Source organism: Eulemur rufifrons, chromosome 29, assembly GCF_041146395.1.
Source record: "Eulemur rufifrons isolate Redbay chromosome 29, OSU_ERuf_1, whole genome shotgun sequence".
Taxonomy (NCBI): domain Eukaryota; kingdom Metazoa; phylum Chordata; class Mammalia; order Primates; family Lemuridae; genus Eulemur; species Eulemur rufifrons.
The window spans coordinates 63,756,290-63,782,172 of NC_091011.1; the positions used below are offsets into that span (position 1 = coordinate 63,756,290).

Genomic DNA, 25,883 nt, shown 5'->3' on the forward strand with positions numbered 1-25,883 from the left:
AGGACTTCCAGCACTATGTTGAATAGAAGTGGCGACAGTGGGCACCCTTATCTTATTCCAGTTCTTAGTGGGAATGCTTTCACTTTTTCCCATTCAGTATGATGTTGGCCATGGGTTTGTCATATATAGCTTTTATAATCTTGAGATATGTTCCTTCCATGCATAGTTTGTTGAGGGTTTTTATCATGAAATGGTGCTGAATTTTGTTGTATGCTTTTTCTGCATCAATTGAGATAATCCTATGGTCTTTTTTTTTTGCTTCTGTTTATGTGGTGAATCACATTTATTGATTTACATATGTTGACTCATCTTTGCATCCCTAGGACAAAGCCCTGTTGGTCACAGTAGATTATTTTTTTTTGATGTGCTGTTGAATTTGGTTTGCTAGTATTTTATTGAGGATTTTTGCATCTGTATTCATAGCGGTTATTGGTCTGTAGTTTTCTTTTTTTGTTGTGTCCTTTCCTGGCTTTGCCATCAAGGCAATACTGGCTTCGCAGAATGAGATGGGAAGGATTCCCTCCTTCTCGATGTTATAGAATAATTTCTGCAGTATGGGTACCAGCTCTTCTTTGTAGGTCTGGCAAAATTTGGCTGTGAATCCATCTGGTCTGAGGATTTTTCTTGTAGAAAGATTTTTTATTACTGCTTCAATATCATTGCTCATTATTGGTCTGTGCAGTTCTATTTCTTCTTGATTGCATCTTGGGAGGTTGTGTGTTTCCAGGAATTTGTCTATTTCCTCTATGTTTTTGACTTCATGTGCACACAGATTTTCATAGTATTCACAGATGATATTTTGTATTTCTGTGTTATCAGTTGTAATATATCTTTTCTCATTTCTGATTGAGCTTATTTGGGGCCTTTCTCTTCTATTCCTGGTTAATCTAGCAAGAGGTCTATCAATTTAGTTTATCTTTTCAAAGAACCAATTTTTTTTGTTTCATTGATCTTTTGTATTGTTTTTTGTTTCACATTTTGTTTAGTTTTGCTCTGTCCTTGGTTATTTCTTTTCTTCTGCTGGCTTTGGATTTGGTTTGCAGCCTGGTGCTTTGTCCTCAAGAAGCTCCCAGTTCCCTGATGGCAGCAGATTTTGGGCTCATCAGGGTAGAAAGGCTGTCCAGCAGCTCAGGAGCCTGTCAGAGATATGAGGGATAGAGAAACAAACCACTCTACCTATACTTTTTATTGGATTCCATGTCTCTCAGGGGGTTGACCTCTACTGATATCTTTCTCTTTCTTGTTCTGCTCTGCAACTTCCTCCCATGGAATCTCTTGTAGGTTCTGGCACTTTTCCCTCAGCCTTACACCTCATCTATGATTGTTTGTTTTTTCTTTTTCATCTAAAACTTTTCCTTCCTTCTAAGATGATCTGGCAGCTGGTGTCTCTGGTCAGCCATCTTTGAAATTTGGTAGTATCTTAAAGCTCTTGTAAATGCTTTATCTATTTTTGCTTTTCCTTCCCTTTCCACTGGATATTCAAATAAAAACTAGTGTGTTTTAAAATACTGATAAGGATTCAGACACTCTCTGTTCATTAAAGAGATCACATTTCAGCTAATTTGTAGAATAAGGAATGGAAACATCTGTTGAGGTGGTAATGGAAACATCTGTTGAGACTTCACTGTTCAAGGTACGAAACAATGGATGTTGTCCAAGGCCTGAAGGGTTTTTCTATCCCAAATTACACAGGAGACTAACACACAAAGATAGATAAACATTCTCAGGGTCCTATTTCAATCACTTGATACCTTTTTAGGTCCAAATATTTTACAGTAGGGGGAAAATGCGTATCTCTTTATGTTGCAGACAGCAGGCTTCAGAAACTAAAAACAGCATTAAGTCATTATATAATACAATAAATGGAGCAGCCAGGCTAGCAGCTTTTTAGTTCAAGAGCAGCTTAAAGAGAAAAGAAAGAAATTATCTTTAAATACCTTTCATCACTGGGCAGCTCACTGTTGTCCTTCAGCCATATGACAGTGGGTATTAAAGTATGATCGTGTTTCACTTTGCATTCAAAGGAAACTGTGCTCCCTCTTTGCACAACTGCATATTCAGGCTGTTTAATGATCCTTGTTGGATCTGAAATTTAAAGTTATTGTTATCCATTGACAAAGCTGGAGAATTTGCTCAAAGTCATCTAATACTTGAAAATAATTTGTTACCTTTACCTTACCTTTGATTTCTAAGTGAACTTCATTCTTTGCCATCCCTAATTTATTCCTTGCAACACATGTATAAGTTCCTGTACTGTCTTTTTGGGCCACAGGAATTTCCAAAGTTCCATTTTCATGTAAAACATAAATATCTTCATGAAGAGCACTTCCTTTAGCTCCTTTAAACCTTCATTACAGAAATATTACAATGAGAGTTAAAAACACATCATAATTTAAAGTCAGACAAAAAATGCCACATTAAGCTCAAGCCTACCATGGTCTGTGTTAAAAGTCAAGCCCAGAGATATTTGGCATTTGCACAAGTACACTGCATGCTTGTATGTCAGTGAGGTAAATGCAAAGACAAGACCTAAAACTGGAGAATTCAACAATAAATGGTGTTTGTAGAATCATGCTGGTAAAACATAATGTTTATATTATAATTTTTTATTATGAGAGATCTATAATTTAATAAACACATTATTACCTATTTTATCTCTAAATATAATAGTTAATAAAATAGGCAGAATGTAGGCTGCTCTTTTTGATGTTTTCTCCTCAACTGTGATGTATTTGTAACTCTCTCTACAGGCTACAGTTCTAAAGAGATTTTGATTTCAAGGCTAAAAGGTTTGTACTTTTGAAAGTATGAATAGGAAAATATTTAGGGAAGGAACAAAAAAGCATGTATGTCAGATAGAAGAAGTGAAGATGGAAGAAAAGGGATGAGGCAAAGTCAACCTCTTATCTAAGTGTTAATTCATCACCTTCAATAGAAAATTGCCTACACAAGCATTCTTGTTTCTCTTCTCTGGGGTTAAGGTGGAGGCCTGGGAAGATTTTCCTTTAATTCTAACCCTGTTTTTATTCTCACCTCAGTAGCTGGAGCCTAGCACAGCATCTGAGACCTGACAGATGATCAATCAGTGAATGTTCCAATTTTCTTTTATTCATTCTTTCTGAGCTACTATCTATGCATTCTAGTCTTGTCTCTTCCAGCTCAATAAAACATGCTAGAAGGAGCTAGAGGACTTCTATCAAGAGTAGTATATGAAAGGGGATGGTCATAAGTGGGACCTGTGTCTTCAAGGACACAGGAGAGCTTGGCTGGATCCAAGTCAGGCAGATGTGGCAGGAGAGGTAGTAAAGAGAACCCTGGTAATAACAAATTCTGCTTTTCAGCTTATAGAAACCTCCCCCACTCCATGATATTTTATTATCAAGGCCTGTCCCCTAACCAGTCCCTCCAGGGACTACTGACAAAGTTCCAGGGGATTTCCATGACACTGTAAAATATAGCAGCCTTAAATTTTTAAAAATTCATTTACATGTAGCTTTGTGGTTGATAGAGTGTGCTGCTAGATAATATATGTGAAAGTACTTAGCACAGGGCAGGTAATTACTAAATATTTGTGAATGAATTTAATAATTAATAGTATGCTGGATTATGCACTGCCTTCCCCATGTTTGTTTCTTGACTAAAATCCAACATAGTTAGAAATGTGAAGGCTTTAGAAAATGTTAAGTATTAAAAAAAAATAAAAAACAAAACACGTAGGGCCACTACTTACCACTCTATGGTTGGGAGAGGAGACCCAAAGAAGGCACAGTCTAGTAAAGCAGGCCTGTTTGCAATGACCTGGTAGAGTGTATTTGTAGGTGTGAGGATTCGTGGTTGCTCAGCTAAGAATGTTTTACAAAGGTAAAGGTAAAGTAAATATTAGAATACATTTTAGGCCCACAGTATATTTATTGCATTTTGTTTTAAAGTCATTAAAGTTTATGATAAAGCATAACCAACATGTCTCTGTCCCCATATTCCCTATCAAGCATGATACTACTAGTCATTCAAGGGAGGAAAAATACAATTTTCCTTCCCTCTGTCACATGCCTACATCTTGCTCAGGCATTATTTTAATTGTTGATTTACTTCTCTGTATCTTCTATAATACTGTGAGTTCACTGCAGCCAGGGAATGGAACTTTTTATCATTTTATAAATGATATCTCCAGCACAGTGTCTGGCACAAAAATAATGGCTAGGTATATTTTTGTTGAATGACCAACCCATCATAACCCTAGTGGGTGGGAATGCTGGGAACACATAAACTGGCAGACAACAGCAGAGTGATGAGTGTGATGACTAAAAGATGGAACCAGGGCAACAAAACCAAAAATAGACAAATGAGATTACATCAAATTGAAAAGCTTGCACAGCCAAGGAAACAATCAACAGAGTGAAGAGATAACCTAGAGAATGGGAAAAAGTATTTGCAAACCATATGTCTGATAAGGGGTTAATATTCAAATTATATAAGGAAATCAGACAACTCAATAGTAAGAAAATGATTAACCTGATTTAAAATGGGCAAAGGATTGGAATAGAAATTTCTCAAAAGAAGATGTTCAAATGGCCAACAGGTATATGAAAAAATGCTCAACATCATTGATCACAAGGGAAATGCAAATCAAAATCACAATGAGATATCACTTCATATCTATTAGAATGGCTATTATCAAAAAGATGAAAGACAAGTATTGGTGAGGATGTGGAGAAAAGGGAATACTTACACACTGTTTGTGGGAGTGTAAATTAGTACAGCTGTTATGGAAAATAGTATAAATATTGTTTATACTGCTTATACTAAAAAAATCAAAAATGAAACTACTATATGATCCAACAATCCCACTACTGGGTATATAGTAAAAGAAAATGAAATCAGTATGTCAGGATATCTGAACTCCCGTGTTCACTGCAGCATTATTCACAATAGTCAAGATATGGAATCAACCTAAGTGTCCACCAGTGGATGAATAAGGTAAAGAAAATGTGGTAAATATACTCAATGGCACACTATTCAGCCTTAAAAAAGAAGGAAATCCTGGCATTTGCGACAACATGTATGAACCTAGAGAACATTATGGTAAGTGAAACAAGGCAGATACAGGAAAACAAATACTGCATGATATCACTTATATGTAGAATCTAAAAAAGTTGAACTCATAAAAGTAGAGAATAAAAAATGGAACTGGTCAAAACTGCTTCTTCAACATCCACTAATATCTTAACTGCTTAGCTCTTCATGTGATTAATGAACTTCATTTCAAGCATGAAGGAAAAATACCAAGTATTTGTTGGCTTCCTGACGTTACTTTTGTTTGAAAAGGGAGCATATTCATCTTAAAGAGTTGAAGTATAATTCCCTGGCACCATGAAAATAATTCTCACATAAATTTTGACAAATGTGGTATTTTGCTAGTTTTGTCCAATATTAGAAGTACAATGTTCACATAAACCAACCATTTGTTAATATGTTTGAGTATGTCACATTTTTAAAATATATTTTTACAAATTAAATAAATTTACATCCATGACTTGGATAAAGGCCAAGGATTACAATTAATGGTTTCCTTTTTAAAAATAAGAATCATGAAATTGTTAATCAACTTGTCAGTTTCTAAGGATGGAAGAGTGGTAATGTTCAGTTACTAATAGCAGACAAATGCTATTTTCCTTTTGATGGGTTTGACACTTAGTCTAACCATCTGTGAATGGCACAGCCTATTTTATTATTTCTACAATGAAGAATTTGCCATTATAAAAACTGTTATGGATGAACATTAAGACCAGACTGCAATATCCTTTAGGGCAAGATCTGTGTCTTATCCATCTTTGTATTTCCCTCATAGCTCTGGACACTGTGCATTGCCCATAGTAGATGCCCAAATATATTTTTGCTGAATGAGTAGAAAATAACAGCAGTCATTAATTTAATTTTCCATGTCTTTCATAAAGAGAGAGCTTACCCAGCACGTTGACAAATGCATTTGCCAGTAAATATCCATATTCATTAGAGGCATTGCACTGATATACTGCACTTGATCTTTCTTGAACATTTGAAAAAATGATGGTATCACCATCTATTTTTCTGCTGGGGTCATCAGGGGCAACTGTTCGGGTGTAAAAACAGAAAGTATATATTTTATTCCTCTTTGCTTAAAAGATGTATACTACACTTGTAAAGCTTGAGGTCTACATTCCAGTCAGGAGGACATAAATACAGACCGATTCAGGTATATGCATCAGCAAGACGACTAGAAGTCAGGCAGAAACCATGAATTTTCCTCCTCTGAATTTAGGTATCGTATATCAGCATGAGTATATGCTTAATATTCATTTAGTCTTAAGCAGATTGATTTTGCAACACTGAATATTACTTTAAGAGATGCAGGAAAAAAACCTCACAAGTTCAGGTGAAAATTGTACCACAAATTCAGGAAAACATTGCTTTGCTCACAAAGAGACTGCAGTTATTTATGAGGAGGCAAGTTAATGATCAGGAGACAGCAAAAGCTAGTCAAAAAACACAGAAACACGTTCACTCGTCCAAACCTGCCCCTTTTGAGAGCCTCTTCTTGAAATAAATAAATAAATAAATAAGTACATAAGTACATAAATAAATATAGGGCTAACAATCAAATGTGAAAATATTTATTTTTCTTGTTTTGGCAGTTCCTGAGGCTGAAGTAGAAATAAATTGTGTAAAGTTTCTCTTAAGGACTGTTTTCAACTAAATTTCTTAAGTACTTAAAAAAATGTTAGGACCAGGACTGATTCTTACTGAAGTGAAATAAAACTGCCTAGGTAACATAATATGTGAGGATTTAGTCTAGGGAAGGCCCAACAATTTGGAACTCCTGTGCTATTAGAGATGAAATCCTTTTTGTGAATGCTAAACCTTAGGTTGTGACCTTACATTGCTTTAAAAGTACATAGGGGTTCAGATCTCTTGTCTCAGCATGCTGATCAACGTCAAAACCAAATAACAGCACTCTTTCTCTTAAACTGCTTTTGCAACTTGAACCAGTTAGGAGCCTTTACTTTCTTTCTAAACGCCATTTCTTTTTTTTTTGGTGATAGGAAAAGGATGTGCATCTAAGATATATTTATCACTGCATTTAGACTCCTTTATCACTTTAAAATAAAAAATATTTGGTTCATCTGTGCTTTACTAACCCATTTGAATAAAAATATGAAACTAAAGGTATTCATCCTTGTTTTAGTATACATACTCAAAATATTTTGCTCACTCATTCTGTAATAGTTTTCTACTCTTGCTGTAACAAATGACCACAAACTTTGTGGCTTAAAGCCACACAAATTTATTATCATTAAGTTCTGTATGTTAGGAGTCTGATATGGGCGTCACTAAGCTAAAACCAAGGTATCAGCGGGGCTACGTTCCTTTCTGGAGGTTCTAGGGGAGAATCCACTTCCTTGTCTATTCCGGCCTCTGGAGGCTGCCTGCATTCCTTGGCCCGTGGTCCCCTTCCTCCATTTTTGGGAACCAGCACTTGGGCACTCAGTGCTGGGACTCCTTCGGGGACTCTTGGTGCCTGCCCTGACTGCACCTCTGGCTATGCCAGACAGTGGAGTATTGTGCCTGGGTGTTTTAGACTGTGATGAGGCACAGGCAGAGGTCTGGGCCGAATCTCATTGGATGGGTGGCAGACTGTGTGAGAAGAGCTCCTCAAATGCCTTGAGTATATTGAGCTTTTAAAAGTTACACCACCATGTGATGTTTAATGGGTAAAGAGTTCCAGTTCTAGACATCTACTGCACAATAATGTGAATATACTTAACACTACTGAACTGTGCATTTAAAAATGGTTACGACAGTAAATTTTGTTATGTGTTTTAACCACAATAATTAAAAAAATTATACCACCACGAACATGGGAGACGAAAGTCAATTAATACAGCCAGTAGGACAATTTTCCCTAAGTGGAGATTCTTTAATCACAAACATAAACCATTTCGAAAAGCTTGTCTGGAGCTCCCAATTGCACTTTTCTTTGCTATCAACTCTTTAGGAAGATACTTTTTACCTGAAAGCCATCTGACTGTATCTGCCTTATTTATGCTAAATGGAGTAGTCTTCAAATATTTATTTTTGGCAAGGTATTTAGGAATAAAACAAACCCTTTAGGTAAGAGTAATGAATAAGCAGATCTTTCTCCATGGGGTTTTGGGCTACGTTTCCTTAAGTACTTATTTTTTAAAAATGCAAACAAATCCAGGAACTGTCATGGTAACATATGGAGGCCCAGTTGGTAGCTGGACACAGAATAAAATTGCTAAAGCACAGACATTTGAAGCTTTGGACACTATTTGCTGGCTACTGGTCAGGAGTAACTCTCCAACATGCAAACACAAGTTATCCAAAGGAATAATAATTAATTCTGGGAATAATCAACTTCATTTGCTGTAAATAAACACTGGAGAAAGAAATTTAGGAGTACAGAATCACCATGCATAACTTAAAGCCCTAAAGGTAAGGTCTACAACTGGGCTGGTAGCCTTCAGATTACACTTTCTTTTAACCAAATTCTTCTGACATGGCTGGCTAAAACTATACATGTTTGTAACATTTAGATAACGAGTATAATAATAATAATGATGATGCCACCTTACATGTACAGAGTACTATCAATTTTGAAAATGTTTTTATATCTATTACATAATTTTATTTTAAAAAGAACACATTGTGAAATAGGTTAACCAGATAGTATTACACACATTTTAGAATATGAGAAACTACAAACAGGAGCACTTAATTGTTTGTTTAAATGAGATTGATGCTCAGGTTTTCTGAGTTGGTCAACTTTATAAATGTTTCCTGGAATCTGAACATTTGGGTATAATGTAGAACAAATTTCTGGTGAAGAGTTGAATTTTCCTTTTCACCTACTTATTCTGTCACCTAGAAGGAAATGTCAACCGAGCCCCTTAGTTTTGCAAAAAGGAAGAAGAAGGAAGATGCCTTGATGGAATTGTGGGAATATCCCAGACCAGTCCTCCATTCCTCAGGCTGATTGCTTTGTGTCACTGGCTTTCAGTCTCTCCTTTCCACACAAACAAAATATGTCTCTGCGGCAGGAAGTCTTCTGCCCATTCTCATTTTCTTAGTTCCTGTCCCTCCTCATATCTGAGAGAAAAGGGGCCTTTTAATGTAATAATGGTGTGATCTTATACACGTTCCATGCGAAGAGTCTGAGAGATCTAACACAATTCATGTTGGAAACTATTGAAGATCTGCAAGTGTTAGACTCTCAAACTGTCTCCCAGGACAGAGATGGGAATCACAGAGGCCATGGCCTTGGCCTTGGGACCACTACCAGGATGGCATGGACGTTCCAGTGGGTAAGACCGAGAGGAGGAAGGAACTTAGGGACAGCCACCTAAGGGTGATTCTGAAGTCCAGAAAGGCGACTTCCTGGGGGCAGGAGGGAAGTGCTTTGCCCATCCTGCTGATACTAAGTTCATTTTCTTTCTGGTCCTGGGTCCTACCTTCACACTCTCTCATCACACAGCAAAATCAGAGTTCTCTTTCAGTACCAGCTCTCTGCAGCTGTGTTCTTTTTCCTGACTTCTGGTGACTGTTTTAAAAATATTTTCAGGAGGTTTGGGCAAATTTCATATTGAATACAGCCTATTTTTTTTTTTTTTTTTTGCTTCAAAGGAAAGTATTAGTAACCTGGCCAGCTCAGTGGAAGACAAAGCTTTAGAAGACATTGAGATAAAAGCCCACTTGTTTTTGGAGTTAATTCTTTCAGTTCTGTAAAACAGTAGGTTCCAGAGTTCTGAAACTAACAGTCACGAATCAATAACATTGCATTTTGCTAAAAGAAAATTCTTACTCCTCCCTCTTCCTGTTCCCACTTATCTTTTTACAGTATTTATGTGCACTCGGCAGCCAGAGCCTGCGGAGGCAGGAGGAGAGGGTCAGTGTCCTTAGGCAAGCACCCACAAATCACGAGTGGGGAGGCTGCGTATCTTGCAGTATGGTCCCCTGACTGTGTCTCTGTTGTGTGGTCAGGGGACAAACTTCAGGCACCTGGCCGGGATGCTGCACAGCTCCTGCATGACGGTACTGCAGAGGCACAGCTGTTCCCCTGCCCTTCACCCTCAGCAGCTGGTCCACCCACAGTTTCTGCAGCGTCTTGGGTGGAAAGTGCAGTTAGCAAGTCAGTTCATGCTCCCAGCTGACTTCTGGGGCCTATGCTAGGCCCCTGTGAAGGTGAGGCGTCCTTACTATGCTAATTCGGTGCCGCTGCATACTGCAGCAGATTTTGCTCTCAGTTCCCACCCCTGCCTCTCTGTGTCTCTCTGCCATCCTTCCCCTGTGGCCCCAGCATTGCTGGATGCATCTGTGGGGTGCACAACTCAGCGGACTGCAGATGAGAAACAAGCACCATCCCCTGTTTCCAGCATGGTCTCCAAACCTCAAAGGCAATTCTGTTCAGGGGTCTCTAAATTCATGGGGCAACTCCCAAGCGGGGTGGAAAGGGGAGAGGCACAAAGCTCCTCAAACCTCTACCAGTTTTTTGGATAGTTTTCTTTCTCATTTACTCCTTATTTTGGAGCAGGGGAGGTCAACACATGGTGGGGGCATGTGTGGTTCACTTTGAACTTCGCTGTTTAAGTGTCCACCCAGAAGCCACTCAGCACAAGCTGCAGACGGGCCAGCTGCTGAGGGCCAGTGGTGGGGAACCGCTGTGCCTTTGCGGTTTCAGCATGTAGAGAGCTGTGCAGGGGCCCCGCCAGTCCATCACCTTTCAGCTCTGAGATGTCCGAACAGTAACCCATGCACTTTCGGTTTGGCCACCAGATGTGGAGAAAGACCCACATCACCTTGGCATTAACATGCAGCACCTGCTCCCGGCACCATGGGGCAGCCTAGTGGGGCCTGGCCCCTTGCTCTGCTGCCATGCTGTGTGCTGTTCCTCTTCTTGCGTGTCCACCAGAGTGACTGGTCTGAGGCACTCAAGGGACCCCGGAGCCATTCCAATCCTATGTGCTCAGCCTCCTTTTTTCCATCCCATGGGGCCTTAAAGAATACTTTTGGGATGGAAAAAATGAGCTGATTTGGAATCTGATTTGAGACATTTTGCTCTTTCTCTGCTCTGAACCTAATCAGATGATTTAGGATTACATAAGAAAGGTCTAATTTGTCTCCCTAGAACTACCAGCCCCTGCCCCCAAAGCAGGCCTTTTGCAGTTGGTCCTCCCCACAAAAGCTTCATTTAAAAGGGAAGTATCTATAAGTGTGTTTTTAAAGCTTTTAATACAACTAGAGTTATGAGGTTCTGTCAGAGGCACTGCCTTTGCTGGTGCTATGGTCTGAATGTTTGTGTCCCTCTAAAATTCATATGTTGAAACCTAACACCCACGGTGATGGTATTAACAGGTGGGGCCTTTGGGAGGTGATTAAGCCACTAGGGCTCCACTCTCATGAATGAATTAGTGCCCTTCTCAAAGGCTTTGGGGAGCCTGTTTGCCCCTTTGCCATGTAAGGACACAGAAGACGGGAGCTATGAGGAACGGGCTCTCACCATGCAGCACATCTGCGGGCACCTTGACCTTGGACTTTTTAGCCTCCAGAACTGTGAGCAATGAATTTCTGTTGTTTATAAATGACCCAGTCTAAGGTATTTTGCTATAGCAGCAGGAACAGACTAAGGGGGCCGGTGTAGAAAGATGATGAACTGAGCAAGTTGGGAGCAAAATCAGTCTCAGGATTGCATCCTGGCTGCTGAGCTCGAGGGTTTATCCTTTCAATATGCCCTGGCTCCCCCGTTTTCCTTGCTGGGTGGCTAGATGGATGGTCCCTCCCACTTGTCAGTTTCGCTGAGTCTGGATCTCAGGTGCACTTTTAACTTCCCATAAATCGAGACAGAACCTCTGAGCTGCAAACACGCTGTGAAAGTGCTGAGCATGCGCCATCATTTATTGCCATTCTGTAGGCATTCCTAAGAAAGTCATACTTGTACCATCAAACTTCTTCTTTAGATCTGGCTTTCTTCCACTTTTGCTCTTAGTTTTTACTCCCATTCTCCTGAGAGTGGCAACAGCTTCCTGATAACACAACCACAAATTACTCTCTGCAGTTTCTCCTGATCTCAATCATGATTAAAATCGGGAGGGAAAATACCCATACCCCAGTTGCTGGCCTCTTTAGAATCTGTGTTTTCCCAGGAACATCTTCCTTTTACAGTAAACACAGGCTGTCGGTTTCAAAGCATCTGATAACGACTGTGCTATATAACACAAGAAAACGCCCAATAAATCCTCACGGAACACAGTGCAGTTACTCAGTCTAACTCTGCAGCTGTTAGACCTTGACAGTGAGAAACAGGGACCTGTGCCACTCTAAATCTGCCAGCAGTTTTCAGATCCATCTTAGGGGGAAGAATGTGCATTGCTTTGGGAAACTCAGCTCAGTAGACCTTTTAGTTATGTAAAAGGGGAACCAATATTTGATTCTGACTTGGAGGCAATCAAGAGCCAATTTGCTCTACATCACAAGCCTGAAGGTTGTCTTCATTGTGAGTGAAGAGTATCTTTGCAGATAATCATGGTAATGACTGGGAGGGTGAACCTGGGGCTGGGTGTGATACAGAAACCGATTTTCTCTGTCTCTGGGTCTACGAGGTCCATAAAGGGTAAACTGTTCAAAGATTCTGTCGGCAGCAGCTGGTGGTGGGTGGGATGGAGGAAGTGGAGAGCCAGTGGGCTCTCTGTTCATGGCCATGGCTTAGGAATCAGAAGCAATGAGCTGCAATGTCCATTTTAAGTTTTTTTTTTTTCTTTATTATAATTCCTTTTCACTGTCCCCAAGCCTTTAACCAAGTTTTGTAAAATTGGTCTTTGGCAGTGATTTGGAAGATTGATGCAAGAGCCTATAGCCATACTTTTGGGGACTGTTATGGGAAGCTTGCAGAAGATGGCAGATGAGGAAGTGCAGGGAGTGGGGCAGCAGAGCAGGGACGCTGCTGAGTAGGTGACAAGCACAGGTAGGCTACATGGTGTTGCTCAAGGGTGATCTCAGCAGTACTCAAGGAGGAAAAGCTAGTCAAAGATTGAGCATCCTGCATATGATTGGAGTCTGAGGATGTGTTCTTTGGATGGTAAATAAGATGGTGACCTCTGAAGACTGGAGAACTTGGGAACATCGGGCTATATTTAGGACTGAAAATTTTTAAATTAAAACAGTCATGTTTCTGATTCTTGTCATATATCCACTGGCTCTATGCCTAGAGTCCCCATCCATCTCCTCTGACTCCTGTGGTATTTCCATGAATCATTTGATGTTTTGAACAAAGAAGATCATCTGAAATTTTTGTTGAAGTTTATTTCTGACCCTGTCATTCTTCCCATCATCCACGTAAAAAACAGAGGAAATATTGCCAACTCCCAATCAACACATACCATTATGTCAATAGCATAAACTATTCAACGTCAAAATAAATATCTGATGGTAAGAAAAGTCTAAACGTAATTTGGTGCTTTTGTTTAGCATATTAATGGCTTCCTTTCCTAGCCTGAATTATTTTTTATCACCATTTGTTCACTGTTGAGATGTACATATGCTCTGAAAATACACTGCAACTAGAGCCAATCAAGGCAACTTACTTTCAACTGGGACTCCATTCGTTAACCAGCTAATTCTGGGTTTGGGTTTGCCATTAGCTCTGCAGATCAGGGTCCCATCCTCTCCTGGTGACAGCACAAGATTTTGAGGTGCCATGATCCAGTATGGAGCCGCTTTATTGGAGGAAGAGGAAAAAAAAAGACCAAAAATCTGAATCAGATGAGTATTTTAGCAAAATAATATATTGAACTAGTTTAATAATAAAAATAAGTACTTGTTAGCCTCATTTTTTAGAAGGAATATATTTATAAGTGATGCTTCAAAGAACACAAAAGAATGTTTAAAGAAACTCACTGACATATATGTGCTATTTCTAGATCTGTTTGATACAAATGTCATTGTATCATTTTACATTAAGATTAATCAGACATCTAAGAGGTAACAGATTTATCTAAGGCTGTAGAGCGATTTACAGGTAAAGATAGAGCTAAGAAATATGAATTTAAATTCTGAGCCCTGTAGAATACATGTAATTATAAAATTAGGAAGTGATTTTAAATACTTCATTTTTGAAGAATTGCAAAGGTAATGGAGAGTGTTCTCATATACCCTTCACTCAGCTTTCTCTGATGTTAACATCGTACATGGCCATGTTACAGTTATCAAAACAAAAAATTAACATTGGTGCCATTAACTAAATTATACACTTTGTTAAAATTTCCCTAATCTTTCCACTAATGTCTTGTTTCTACCTCAGGATCCTGTCCCAGATACCATACTATATTTACTTGTCGTGTCTCCTTAGTTTCCTCCAATATGACAGTTTCTTGTCTTTCCTTGTCTTGCATGATGTTGACACTTTTGAAGAGTACTGGGTAGTTATTTTGTAGAATGCCTTTCAACCTGGGTTTGTCTGATGTTTTCTCACAATTAGCCTGAGGTTTGGGGCTTTTGAGAATACCATAGAGGTGATGGATCATAGCAGGGAATATATGAAGGCAACATGATTTATTATTGGTGAATGTCAACATTCATCACTTGGATTATCAACACTTAGGTGGTGTCTGCCAGGTCTCCCTACTGCAAAGTTACTGTTTTCCTGGATTCTATACTCTGTCCATTAGCAGCGAGTCACTATGTCCAGCCGATACGCAAGAAGAGGCAGAGTAAACTCCATCTCCTTGGGGAAGGAGTATTAAAGAATGTGTGGACATATGTTAAAACTGCCCCAGTAATTAATTTTTTTGGGGAGAGAAGCACTTTGAAGCTATGTATATATTCTGTTCCCCTTAATGTTTCACCCACTAATTTTAACATTCATTGGTGGATCTGCCTGCAGCAGTTATTACTGTGGGATTCTAACGGTGATTTTCTATTTCTCTCATTCCTTCCATATTTATTAATTGGAATTCTTTTGTGAGGAAGATTTTAAGAAGGAAATTTTTTAACCTGATTTAGATGAACTATAAATAGCAATGAGAGGAGATTCAAGGTACCATGAATGTTGATATAAATTTACATTTAACATTATTGAAGAACATAATGAAAGGCATATTTCATTGAAGTTTCAGGATCTTCATGAAGGCAGGAAGAATGCATTTTAAACAGTGATATACCTTTAACTGTAACAGAAATGGTATGATGGATGGCTCCTAATGCATTTTTTGCTATACATTGGTAATTTCCAGAGTCTGCTTCTGAAACATGAATGATCTGCAAAGTTTTCTTAAAGTTCTTATAAAATGTCCGGTTGATGGGTAGTATTCCGTCTTCTTTTATCCAGTAAATAATTGGGGTAGGCCTGATAGGATAAATAAATAGTGATGTTACAAAAAAAGAAGTCCACCCGTGACTGCTTTTGAGGGTGAATTTTCATGCGAGTTTATACGAAATCTTTATATAGAGATCAGGAGAAATACATAGATATTTTAATTAGCATCACAGGTCTACAAATAATGCTCAAAGTTTTACATTTTCACATAATCAGAACTATACTAATTTATGGCAGACCATAAACTTTGACTTCAATGATACAGTAAGAATGTTAGCATGAGTTGTGTTACTGAAGGGGCCTAATTATTTTCTCTAGAGTTCTGACCAATGAGGATCTTTTGGAAATTTTTACGTGAAGGTACTATGCCAATCAAGACATATCATTACATTAATGATACTGAATTATAATTTTTCATCAGTTAAAATTTAAAACATACAAAGAACTCATAAACATATCTCTGCCTATGAACTTTTATATACAGTTTCATTTCAAATGGAAAAATTTCTGTATTTTATAGTAGACTATTTGATGATATAAATTAAGTGATTGGGGAATAGCATTCTTTCTTTAGTTTAATTATTAGTAATATTTAAAAATATTATCATACCAATTGATAGGAATAGATCAAACTCATGTGTTACTCAAACCATTTCTCACCCAACTATGTTTCTTATTAAGTCATAAAATATGGAGACAGATGGAAAGCCAGAATACAGGCTTGGAGTTAGAAGAGCTTCACAACTCTAGCTCTCTCTCTAAAGTTCTCTCTGATCTTGGACCTCTGACCTCTTCGGGCCTTAGTTTCCTTAGTGGGGATAATAATGCTTGACTTGATCTAACGACTTTAGAAGGTTTTCATGAGGGTAAAATAAAAATCTATTCAACACGAACATTTCCTAAGCACTGAACTGTGTGCGAGCACTGAGCTATGTGTTGGGAAGATAATGCTGAAAAAAGTATGGTGCAGGCCCTCAGGAAGATCGCAGCCTTTGTCAATAGAAATGTAAGCGGGATTAATTGATCGTAAATTGGTTTGGGTTTGTTTGGTTGAATAAAAATAACTGAGCATATATATCTGATGAGTTAGATTCTAAAATTAAAACATGCTATAAATATAAAAAGAAGTGGATGATGTGAAATCATTTTGAAAAACCAAAATACCGTACACCTGTGGAATCTGGTAACATAGCTTAATGTTTCCTTACAGTTAGACTAATCTGCATCTCATATGACCTGCAGGTGAGAAGGGGATGGAGATAGAAGCACAGTATCATAGTTTATACCTCACAAAGCCGCGAATGGTTTTGGGGGCCTCCTACTCTACTGCAGAGTTGTTAAGAATTAGAAATATTTTGAGTCTATGAGTCTAATGATTGTTGTTTGTAAATGATAGAGTCCCAATCTTGGTTTTATAACATCCCAAAGTTTTTAAAATTCCTTTTGGAGTTTTGTGAAATTTCTAAATACCAACCATATTTTAGTTTTTTACATACTATATCATTTGTGGGAGGAGAAGTCACTAAATTGTGAGAATAGGTACTTCTGCTCCCAAAAGGTGAGAGGTTGGCAGATTAAACCACTTTCTTATACAATGATGATGAAAATTGGAAGTTTTTTAAAATTTTAATTCCAGTGGAAAAGATAGATTTTTAACATATCTTTAAAAGGGGGTTTTGCTAGTTTTCAGTTTCTCAAGGAACTGAGTAATGCATAGTGTGATTTCCTGCCTTGGCCAGCAGAGGCCTCCATGAGCCTCCTGAAGGAAAGTTATTCCTGGATTCACGAACGAGTGAGACCAGTGAGCCACCAGGTCAAGGGCAGCTGGGATCACAGCATGTGAAGGCAGCGTGTTTCTGAGATTCCGTTCCAGATTTTCAGCAGATGTGCCCATACTGACGGTACCTGCTCTGTGCCGGGCACAAGGCGGGGACTATACAGAAATTTGCCTGTAACGTGGATATAACATAACAGTTGCTCTTGAGTGTGGGGCAGCCCTCCCTGCAACTCCTGTCAAAATCCCATCAGTTTTGGGGCGGTTTGAGTTTTGAGGTGTGCACAGATGAGACAGTTCAAAGAATCTGGGCTTGGCCTTGTGGAAGGGACATTGTGCTAGTCCTGAGGCTGAGAGGCCTAGTGTGCGACAAGACTGATGGAGGGATGTGAGAAACTCATGGCCAACAGCTCAGATGTCCCAGTGAACATCCAGCAGCCCCTGAGAGTCCTGAACTGCCCGCTGAGCCCCAGCAGATGTACGAGCATGCTTAGTTGACATTAGCCGAACCTAGCTGGTTACAGCACTACTGCCCTGCAGACCTCGGGGCAAGGGATCGATAATAAACAGCAATTATTTTTAAGCCACTAATTTTTGAGGTGTTTTGTTACCAAATAGTAAAATGATACATCCTAATTATAGTCAGAGCAATCATAAGGTGATTATTTCAATATGCACACTATTCCATGAACAAAATAGTTTAACAGTAATATGAGATTCACATAGGCTACTTTGGAAATAATTACTAAATTTTTCTTGATGCTTGATGGAACTAGTATAAGACAGTTACTCTTCCTATGATATTAATGCCTCTCTACAAACCTGCTATACTTTTATAAGAAATGTAGATCAGGACAGAAAGTGTTAACTCACAGTCCTTCTGCAATGCACTCTAGCGAAAGCACATTTCCTCTTAATTCCTCTTTGTTACTTGCATTGCCTTCCGGAGTTAAAAATGTTGGTGGCCTCTCTCTACTTGATTTAGCTGCAAATAAGAAAATCAATATGCATTAAAACTTATGAATATGTATTTCTGGAAACACAGTCCGCTGTCAAAAAAGCTGCCTGAAATTCTAATCCCTTTTCAAAACTATTTAATATTAATTATGAAATTTGTTAAGCTACACATACACACTCTCCTAGCCATCACTCACTCAATTACCCAGGAATAGAAACAATTTTGGCTGCATAAGCACTAGTAATAAGGACTGTTTTTCCTTTTGTGTGTTTCCTTAATTTGGGTTAGGTTTTTATAAATTTTCTGTGGGATATCATATCTTCAAAATGTTAACATAGGAAAACCATGTTATCAACTACATTTTCCTTAATGTTAGTGTTCAGGTCAAAGCAAAAATTAACTATCTTCGGAAAGATGTTAGGATTTTCAGAAAGATATGGTTGTGGAAGGGGTATTTTGATTTATACTGGGGACATTATAGCCAAATCCACTGATTAATCATATTAAGATCCCCAAACTACAAGGTTTATGGAAATCAAAACAAAACTAGAGAGTTATTGACAGAGGTCTTGCAAATTGTATGCCATAAATTAAGAATAATGGTGGGATTAAATAAATTGAAATTGGTTTCCTCAATGAAAAAATAAAGAGGGCCCCAGTCAGAGATCTTAAGGATATTTATACAGGCCACCTTCCTATTTATGGAGACTTTTCCAAAATGTATCCTTATCTTTTGAAGGCTTCTCAGAAAAACTTAAAGTGGAAATTACACCATATTAGGGTTTAAAGGAATGAGTTCTGGACCCCTTATCCAGAACCCATTATTTTCACTGATAAACACTATACTTGAGAATTATATTTCCCTTAAGGAAATCAAATTCATTTCTGTTTAAAGGAACGAAGTTCAATGCTCTATTTTTAAAAAGATTACTTCCATTAAAGACAGTGACTTGATTTTAAACAAAACTAAGAGAAGTGCTATTGCTAATTATATTGATAATATCATGTAAAAACAGAGAGGAAATGTGATGATTTACTATGAAATCCACTTAATATTAGTTGCTAAAGGCTCTGATGGGTCAGTATTCTAGCAGGTTAAGAGGTTCTGCCAACTCTAACTTAGTTCACAAGAAAAGTTCATGAATAGGACAAAAAATAGAAAATAGAATTCTGAACATACATGAAAGATTTTTTTCCAAATCATGTGAAATGGTTCTTTACACGAACACAGTTATAACAAGTTTCATTGTCATACATACATCATGGAAAATGTTCTAGTGACATGCTTGAAAGTTTATAGCTAAAGTTCATAGGAGACATACATTTATACTAGTGGTATTAAACATGTAACTAGAAATTTCATAAAGAAATAAGGTTAAATAGCCATGGAGGTGAAGTTAGTGGACTAAATTCTACAATGAAGGAGAGAATATCAGTCACAATCACCATAACTCACCACTATAAAACTCAGTGTCACTCAAATTAGCAGCTATAGTGTCATTCAATTCATCCACTGAAATAAACAGAATATTATGAAGAGGGCACAAAAGTAGTGGAGGAGAGTCAAAAAGTACTGGGTAACAAAAGCAAAAGTATACAGCTATGCTGGTCAAGTGCTGTCCCTACCAAGTAAAAACACTGCTTTACATTGTACAAGACTAACTCATTGATTCATTCAGCCACCCCCAGCCAGTAATATGCGAGCATATGAATTAAGCTGCAGGATTGCCAATAAAAGGCATCGTGGGGCATAAAGCACACATAAATGCTCAGAACACCAAGTGATTCAGAAGGTTCTCATGGAACCAATAATGGCAATAATAGCAAGAACCATAAAGTACAGTACTTAGGCTATGCACATTCTTTATAATGCATACATCAACACTTTAGTGATCATTCACAAGTTCCCGATCAATGAACCTGTTTACCTCAAAGTCAGTAGTATTTAATAGTTAATATATTTTGTACATATTTGCAAATATCATTGAAAGAGAGATTCAGGAAGCTGAATTCTTACCTGAAATCACTTTTACAGAAATTGGTTGCTTCTGCTGTATGGTTTGAGTATGATTAAATCTGGCATAACAGATATAGTCTTCCCGGGTGTCCTCTGGGAGGACATTGGAAAAATAAAGATCCCCATTCAGACCTTGAGAAACCCTCTCACTCTGTGGAAGTCTTTGAAAGGCTAGAGAAAGGCAGAGAGATGTACAGATCATTCCATCATAAAGTGGCCACTCTCCAAATTAACAAGATAAACGTGTCTACTAACGGTTTTGTGAACTTCATTTGAATATAAGTTTTTCTCTATAAAGCCCTTTGGGTAAAAGCAAATAACTGTAAAAAATATACATGACACACTAAAACCCTAACTGTACCTACCTGACCCTAATTTCTCTGGGGTGGGAGCAGAGGTGAGATAAGAGTCACACAGGGAAGTGTTTTATTAAGCAAAGTGTAAACAAAAAAATATTTTATGAAAAGCTTGTATGACTTTTTCTAATATCAAAATTAGTCCCTGTTAAACACACATATACATACATTTTAGAAAATGCATTGAGGAAGATTGTAAAGATGTTAACATGGGTTGCACCTACACACAACCAATGGTCAGAAATGAAATGCTTAGGTGAGCACCTAACGGTGAGCAAGGCCCGTGCCAGGCCCAGGCATATATGAGTCTCAGCCCCACCTGAGCTCATGACCCAAGTGGAAAACTGGGCAGCAAATGGGCCATTAACAATAGGGTGCAATGATGACAGTATTTAATCCTGCAACCTGCCCCAAAGAAGCCCCTCAGGCCCAGTCTCCCTCACCTCCTCTACTTTTTCTTTTCTGAATTACTCATCACCTCTTGACATATGACATATTTTACTCATCATATGTATGATGTATTGCCTGTCTCTCCACACTAGAATTTAAGTTCCAGGAGGGTGGACGCTTTCACCTGCTTTGTCCACTGTTAGCACTGGAACTGTGCCTGGCCCTTCATAGGGGCTCCTTTAAATCCTCACTGGAGGACTAAATGAACAACCACCAGGACTCTGACTTTCCAGTTTTAAGCATGATCATTGATATCTCCTCGGGTTCAGTTAAGGAACTATCCAGCCCTAGGCATGGAAGAAAGATTTCCTTTTTCTTTTTCTTTTATTGACACATAATAAATTGTACAAATGTATGGGGTATGATGTGATGTTTTGATACATGTATATATTGTGTAATGATCAAATTATGATAATTAGCATATCCATCACCTTAAACATTTATTTCTTTGTTGTGAGAACATTCAAAATCTTCTCTTCTAGCTATTTGATATATACAATGAATTATTGTTAGCAATAGCCACACTACTGTGCCAGTGGAGTACCAGAACTTATTTAGAGGGAAGAAAGTGGACGAAGGATGCTGGGAGGGGAGCCATGGATCTGTATGTAAATTTACACTTGGCCAGCTAAAATGCATCCTAGAGCTTCTGATTCAGTTCACAGAGCCTTAACTGTGAGAGTTCTTCAGCTCCCACGTGAGAGAACTGGGAAATTGTACATCCCCGTAGCCTAGGGCAGGTGTCATGTCTCCTGGCAGGATTTCTCCATTTTGAGTCAAGCAGGTGTGCTCCTCCTGTGGCAGGTGCTTGGTCTAACATTTCACAAAATGCAAAATTATGGTTAAAAGCCTGCAGCTCCCTCAGGCAGGAAAAGGCAGAGAAACGTGGAGCCAGAGCTTGAAAGAAACCTGGTTAATCATGTTAACCAAATTATTGGTCAAGATGGGGGTTGGTTGGCAATTGCAAATTCATGGTTTTAAGCCATTAATCCCCAGGGAAAGGACTATCTTAAAAATAGCTCAGAAAAATAATGTACATTTATCTAATGAACACAAAGAGTTGAAGACAGACATACATTTCTTGTCTTCTGTTTCTCCTGCTGTATTTTATCAATGACAGGGGTTGGTAGATCAAATGTAAGACAATGGAACTACATGAGGGTAGTGGCATTTTGCCATTTGAGTTCCTTTCCATTACATTTTAAAAACAATGTATGCATATACAAATAACTTCAGAATGTCTTCTTGCAAGAAGAATGTTATGTGGATCAAAATCTTTCTCATATTCCAGATGCAAGTCCATTTGAAAGATTAGATGCTTGACCAACAGCCTAAAAATTACATAAATGACATAGCCAGCTGTGCAATGTGGGAAAAATATTAGTTACGTATTCAGATGATTCTGAGACTTTACACATGATATGTCTCTTTATTAAGCAACAAAAATAATCATTTCTGAATAAAAACCAAGGACCAAATACTGGGCCTTATTTTGGCAGTGACATTTGTTATTCTTGAAGCCATAAAACACTCATTTACACTTGGCTTATTCTTATTCTTGCAAAAATCTATAAAAGCTGTCAATAATAGGAAAAATACATTTGTGCATTTGTTTATCTACATATTTGTTTTTCATTTCTTTGTGATGTATCTTCATATCTTATAGGAAATAGAATATATTTCCTACAAATATTTTTAATTCATTCCCACCATTCCACCTAAAAGACTCTTACCAATGTTACCAGTGATCTCTATTTTGCCAAATTGAATAGTCATTTCTCAGTCCTCATGTTATCTGATCTATCAGCAGCATTTGAAACAGCTGATCACGCTGTCTTTTTTTTTTTTTTTTTGGACAGGGTCTTACTCCATTGCCCTGGGTAGAATGTAGTGGCATCACCATAGCTCACTATAACCTCAAACTCCTGGGCTCAGTCTCCCAGGCTCTGTACCCACCACCTACACCTACTCCCTAAATTCTCTCATCCAGCCCAGCACCCCAGGGAGCACTTGTGCACTAAGGAGTCATACATTGCTGATTATAGTCCTGGATCCTCCTTCTCACTCATACATCTCTGACCCTTGCTGGGCACCTTGACATGAAATGTCTTAAGGGGCCACTCACATCCCAGACTCTGATTTCTTAGTCTCCAAGCAGAGCTGTGTGACACCTCTAAGGTAACGTGCTAACCTATTAGCTCAGGAAATGCTGGAGGGCAGAAGAAGCAGAGCAATAACTAACTCCCTCAATGATAGGGACAGGGGTAGACAAATTAGATATTGCCTAATGGATGGCTTCATTTCTCTTTGCCTCAATTTCCTCATCTGCAAAGTAGAAAGAATAATTGTACATGCTTCATAGAATTGTTGTAAAAATTAATGGGATAACCATGCAAAGTTCTTACAAAGGGATTGACATTTAGTAAAAACCTGATAAATATTTGCTATTTTGGGGGATGAAAAAATGAAAATATAAGATATCCAAAACAGCTTGGTTTCTTCCCTGATATGTAATTCTGGAAATGGCAATTTCATTTCATCAATTGTTCAGGCTCCAAACTTTCTAGTTATCCTTGATTCCTCTCTTTCTTGCTCCTACCCCTCCCACAACAAATCCCTGAGGCTTTAATGTATACCTTTAAATGTATCCAGAATCTGACCGTTTCCTACCCACTCCACCCACCAAGTCCAAGTCAACATCAACTCTTGCCTAGATTACAGCAGTGGCCCCAACCAGTCTTTTGTACTCTATGTTCTCCACACATGAAATGAAGTGGTACTATTACTATTTATTTTATTGTAGATAAAGACACTCCTTCAGTGTTTCTCTACTTCACTTGGAGCTAAAGCCAAAGCTCTTTCCACCGAGTCCCTGTGACCTTTCTGACTTTGTCCATCACACTCCTTCTTGGCTCCATCAGTCTGGTCACCTTGGCCTCCTTGTTTTTAAAACCATCAGCGATGCTCCTTCCTTAGGGGCTTGCACCAGTGTTCCCTTTCTACCCAGATATTTAGAGGCCTGGTTGGCTCTTTCCCCTTTGGTCTCTGCTCAAACTCTGCCTTGTTTTTCTTCATAGCACTTATTGCCAATTTCCTAAATGCAATTATTATCTGCCTTCTTCCTCACCTCCCTCCACTCCCATTGTGTAGGATGTAAGCTCAGTGAGAGCAGGATATTTGTTTAGTTTATTTAGAGCACTATCTGGCACATAGTAAGTGCTCAATAAAATTGAGTGACTGAATGATATGACATGTTATTTATTTCGATGAGCAGCTATTTTCCTGAGCATCTCTAAAACATAAACATTTTATGAACCACAAGAGGTAATAATTTATCATGATGGTAAACGATCATAAGATTCTTGGAGAAAGTTCATATTGTCAAAACTTACAATTATCCATCCAAAATATTATAGGTGGTGGTAATCCAACTGGGGGTCTACAGGGAAGTACTAAAGATTGACCATTTCGAAGTGTTATTGGTTCAAGTTTTTCTTTGGTCCACAATGGTGACCCTATTAAGTAAAAAAAAAATAAATAAATAAACTTCTATATTATTTCTGCATTGAAAAATAAACAAAGACAGCACTACAAAAGATGGCAAACTGAAATCTTAGGAAAATAGTAACTTGTAATTTATGTATCTTAAATTAATGAGAAAATAATTTTTAAATGCAGTATTAAAAGTAAAAAAAAGTAATTAACATAGGAAGAAGTGACAATTCTCATTCACTGCCATTGACAGTATAAATTCTGAGTTAGTGATTCCATGGCTAAGAATTTATACTAAATGCATCATCAGGAAGATACATAATTTCTATATAAGTGTATTCTTCACAAAAGAATAGAAAACACTTAAATGTCAAAAGATTTATTAAATAAATAATTGTATATCTACACCTTTGAATACCATATATTATATAAGTAGACTTGTTTATAAGGTTGTTATGAGAATATATACATGATGTATCAATAAAACAGAAAAGGTTGTAAAATAGTATTTCAGAATGAGCTGATTTTAAATATATACACACACATCTGCCTAGAAAAAAATGGAAAGAATATTTGAGCAGTAGTTATTTCCCTAAATGGAAGGATTCATGAGCAAATTTTAAATTTCTTTTTGGTTTAATTGTAATTAATTTTTCTATAATGAACACATATTACACATGTAATAATTTTTTTTTAAATGACAGAACTGCAAATGGTCACTGTAATTTAAATATATGCTCTTGAGGTTATTGAGAGGATTTTGGTACTGACCATTGCAAAAAGAGCCACAGTGATATCAAGGTAGTGAAGACACTCATTCAAAACAAGAATGCTTGATTATCTATATGATACTGAATTTATTTCCATCTGGCCATTGGAATTTTGCTTATATATAAGATACATGAGAAATAAATAATTAGGTAAATTCAGGGAAGAAACACTTTTTTTTTTTAACCCTGGTGTCTTATTCAGGACTTGTATAAAAGACACATTGGATTGGCAGAGCATTAGGCTGAGGAGCTTGTTAGCATAAAGTGGAAAGAAGCAATAATTTTCACGCAAAACAAAGTCAGAATATTGGAAGCGATGCTATTGCTTTTTCTTATAACAGTATTTGGATGATGTAACAGAAGCTGAGTCTTGGAGCAATACTTTAAGAAGGGTTATGTTTGGTTGACGAGTCTCACTTACTGGACGGGCGGACGACAATGTTATTAGAAATCGCAGCTCCGCGTTCGTTCCTCGCTGTGCACTGATAGACTCCTTCGTACGTCTCAGCTTTCCCCTCGCTCATGATGTTGATTATGAGCGTCCCTGAGCCAGGCTTCATGGTGACTAGAGGGTCTTTATCTATGTCAAAATGTGTCCCATTACGGGTCCAGGAAAAGCTGCCCAACACACGAAAGATTAAGTGTGTTAATGGTCCAGAAAAATAGGATTACTTACCCTTTAACAAATTCCTAGCAGTTTTA

General features: G+C 38.0%; 1 protein-coding gene across 50 annotated transcripts in view; it reads right to left on the reverse strand.

The window, feature by feature from the left end:
* NRCAM (neuronal cell adhesion molecule) overlaps positions 1–25,883 on the reverse strand; it is a 264,004-nt gene that overhangs the window by 43,814 nt on the left and 194,307 nt on the right. For 27 of the 50 annotated variants that reach the window (XM_069462461.1, XM_069462469.1, XM_069462459.1 and 24 more), the window contains 11 exons: positions 25,603–25,799; positions 24,312–24,434; positions 20,114–20,284; positions 19,553–19,609; positions 18,012–18,123; positions 15,210–15,394; positions 13,635–13,766; positions 5,966–6,109; positions 3,731–3,842; positions 2,180–2,346; positions 1,938–2,085 (listed from right to left, as the gene is read on the reverse strand). In XM_069462461.1, the coding sequence (XP_069318562.1) occupies positions 1,938–2,085; positions 2,180–2,346; positions 3,731–3,842; positions 5,966–6,109; positions 13,635–13,766; positions 15,210–15,394; positions 18,012–18,123; positions 19,553–19,609; positions 20,114–20,284; positions 24,312–24,434; positions 25,603–25,799 (1,548 nt within the window). The remainder of the gene's footprint in view (positions 1–1,937; positions 2,086–2,179; positions 2,347–3,730; positions 3,843–5,965; positions 6,110–13,634; positions 13,767–15,209; positions 15,395–18,011; positions 18,124–19,552; positions 19,610–20,113; positions 20,285–24,311; positions 24,435–25,602; positions 25,800–25,883) is intronic. The other 23 variants (XR_011231790.1, XR_011231789.1, XR_011231788.1 and 20 more) reach the window with 2 other exon arrangements.